The sequence below is a fragment of the Microtus ochrogaster genome, assembly GCF_000317375.1.
Source record: "Microtus ochrogaster isolate Prairie Vole_2 chromosome 14 unlocalized genomic scaffold, MicOch1.0 chr14_random_2, whole genome shotgun sequence".
Taxonomy (NCBI): domain Eukaryota; kingdom Metazoa; phylum Chordata; class Mammalia; order Rodentia; family Cricetidae; genus Microtus; species Microtus ochrogaster.
Window position 1 is genome coordinate 13255438 of NW_004949097.1, and position 2242 is coordinate 13257679.

The following is a 2242-nucleotide window of genomic DNA, read 5'->3' on the forward strand; positions in this document are numbered from 1 at the left end:
CCCTCCCCTTCAACCCTCTCCTAAGGTCCCCACACTCCAAATTTACTCAGGAGATCTTGTCTTTTTCTACTTCCCATGTAGATTAGATCTATGTAAGTCTCTCTTAGTGTCCTCATTGTTGTCTGAGTTCTCTGGGATTGTTATTTGAGACAGGGTATCCCTATAGTCTTGGCTGACCTGGAACTCCCTGATACCCACCTGCCTCTGCTTCCTGAGTGTGGGGATGGAAGGTGTGTGCCGCCATTCCCGGCTAGCTTAGATATTTTAATGATACTTTGTAATTTCATGTCGTTAGAAAGTTATATGAACTTTCATGCAGTTTGCTGAAATTTATGCAAGAATCAGTTTTATTCTAAGTAAATCTCCATGGAAACAACTGCTGTTGTGTGACTTTGCAGGTCACAGGGTTCCGCAGCTGTGACAGCACCTGGGAAAGTAAATTAATTGGAGCAGATTTGCTGACAAAGTAAAAATAAGTTGTCTGAGGAAGTAGAGCCTGGCTACAAATGCCTGTAATCCCAGCACTCAGGAGCTGGGGCAGGAGGACAGCCGTGAGTTTTAGTCAAGCCTGGGCTACTCAATGATTCTGTCTCAAAAATAAGTAAATAACACATATCAGAATACTCATGGCATTTGCATTATCTAATATTTATTTTTGTGAGTTAAGTTACCACTCACAAGGCAGCAATGTACACATATAATAAAGAGGTTAAGATGATGTAGTCTACTTGAAAAGCCTACTTGTAATGTCTGCTTTCAAGGTACATACTTAAAAGTTGTTTTAAAAATGTTTTCTTATTACTGTTGTATTCTTCCCTTGTTTAATAAATACTTGACATTGGCAAATCGATTACAGAGAAACATTTAATTAAGATACCATACCTCTCTCCTGCCATTTATTTAAAATGATATGTTCATGAGTGAATGCAGCTTTGTGCAGGAGAGCGCAGGGCCTGAGGAGGCCAGCGCCACCTGATGCCAAGGAGCTGAGTGTGGCTGCTGGAGGTGGCTGCAGCTTCTGCAAGAAAATCACAGTCTTAGCCACTGAGCTGTCTCTACAGCTGCTCTGCCTTTGTTGGTTTTCCAAGCTTTCTCTATAGCCCTGGCTGTCCTGGAACTCACGCTGTAGACCAGGCTGGTCTTGAACTTACAGAGATCCACCTGCCTCTGCCTCCCCAGTGCTGGGATTAAAGGCTGCACCACCACTGCCTGTCTTTGTTTTTTTGTGTATCATCTTTTGACATTATCCATGCCTTTGAAACAGCTTTTCTTTAAAATAATCTTTTCAAATTCTATTTTTGATAGAAAAAGTTACGCCGATCACAGCATGCTCGTAAAGAAACAGAGTTCTTACGCCTCAAGAGGACCAGACTTGGCCTGGATGACTTTGAGTCTCTGAAGGTGATCGGGAGAGGAGCTTTCGGAGAGGTGAGCTGCCTTGTTCACATCACCACTGTTGAGAGTGGATGCTGTACTGTGTTGAAATGTAGTTCCTAGGCTCCAAGGTCACAGGTCAGAAGCTAAGAGTGCTTGTCTAGTATCTGCAAAACCCTGCTTTTGACTCCACCCCATTGAAACCAGGTGTGATGGCACACCTCTGTATCCTCAGCACTTGGGAGATGGAGGTGAAGGGTCAGAAATTCAAGGTCATTCACAGCTAATAGTAAGCTCAAGGCCAGCCTGGGCTATACTAGACCCCTGCTCCCTGTGTGTGTGTGTGTGTGATGTTATCAATGGTAAATTCCAAGGCTCAGTAAAGGAAGCTACTCTCCTGTCCAATCCAACACTTATGTCTGTGCTCTAGGTGCGGCTGGTCCAGAAGAAAGACACAGGGCACATCTACGCCATGAAGATCCTGAGGAAAGCAGACATGCTCGAGAAAGAGCAGGTGTGTCTCCCCGCCGTGCACTGCCAGGGGCCTCTGTGAGAGGACTCAGAGCAGTGCTGGTGTTGGAAACTGTAGAAAGAAATCCAGCTTACTAGATATTACTAAATTTATAGTCTGTTTTAGTGTTTTCAATGCGTAGGTTCAAATTCCAGTTTCTCCAGCTTTATAAACTCTGTGTTAGTTTGCACAGTTGCTATTAGAAAACAACAGAGCCAGGCGGTGTGGAACACACCTTTCTATAATCTTAGCACTCGGGAGGCAGAGACAGGTGGATCTCTGTGAGTTCCAGGCCAGCCTGGTCTACAGAGCTAGTGCCAGGACAGGGTTTCTCTGTGGCTTTGGAGCCTGTCCTGG

General features: G+C 44.7%; 1 protein-coding gene across 3 annotated transcripts in view; it reads left to right on the forward strand.

Annotated features, from left to right (window-relative positions):
• Nucleotides 1-2242, forward strand: part of Stk38l (serine/threonine kinase 38 like) — a 62589-nt gene that overhangs the window by 49237 nt on the left and 11110 nt on the right. For all 3 annotated transcript variants that reach the window (XM_005364606.3, XM_026787929.1, XM_026787930.1), the window contains 2 exons: nt 1306-1428; nt 1805-1888. In XM_005364606.3, coding sequence (XP_005364663.1) covers nt 1306-1428; nt 1805-1888 — 207 coding nt within the window. The remainder of the gene's footprint in view (nt 1-1305; nt 1429-1804; nt 1889-2242) is intronic.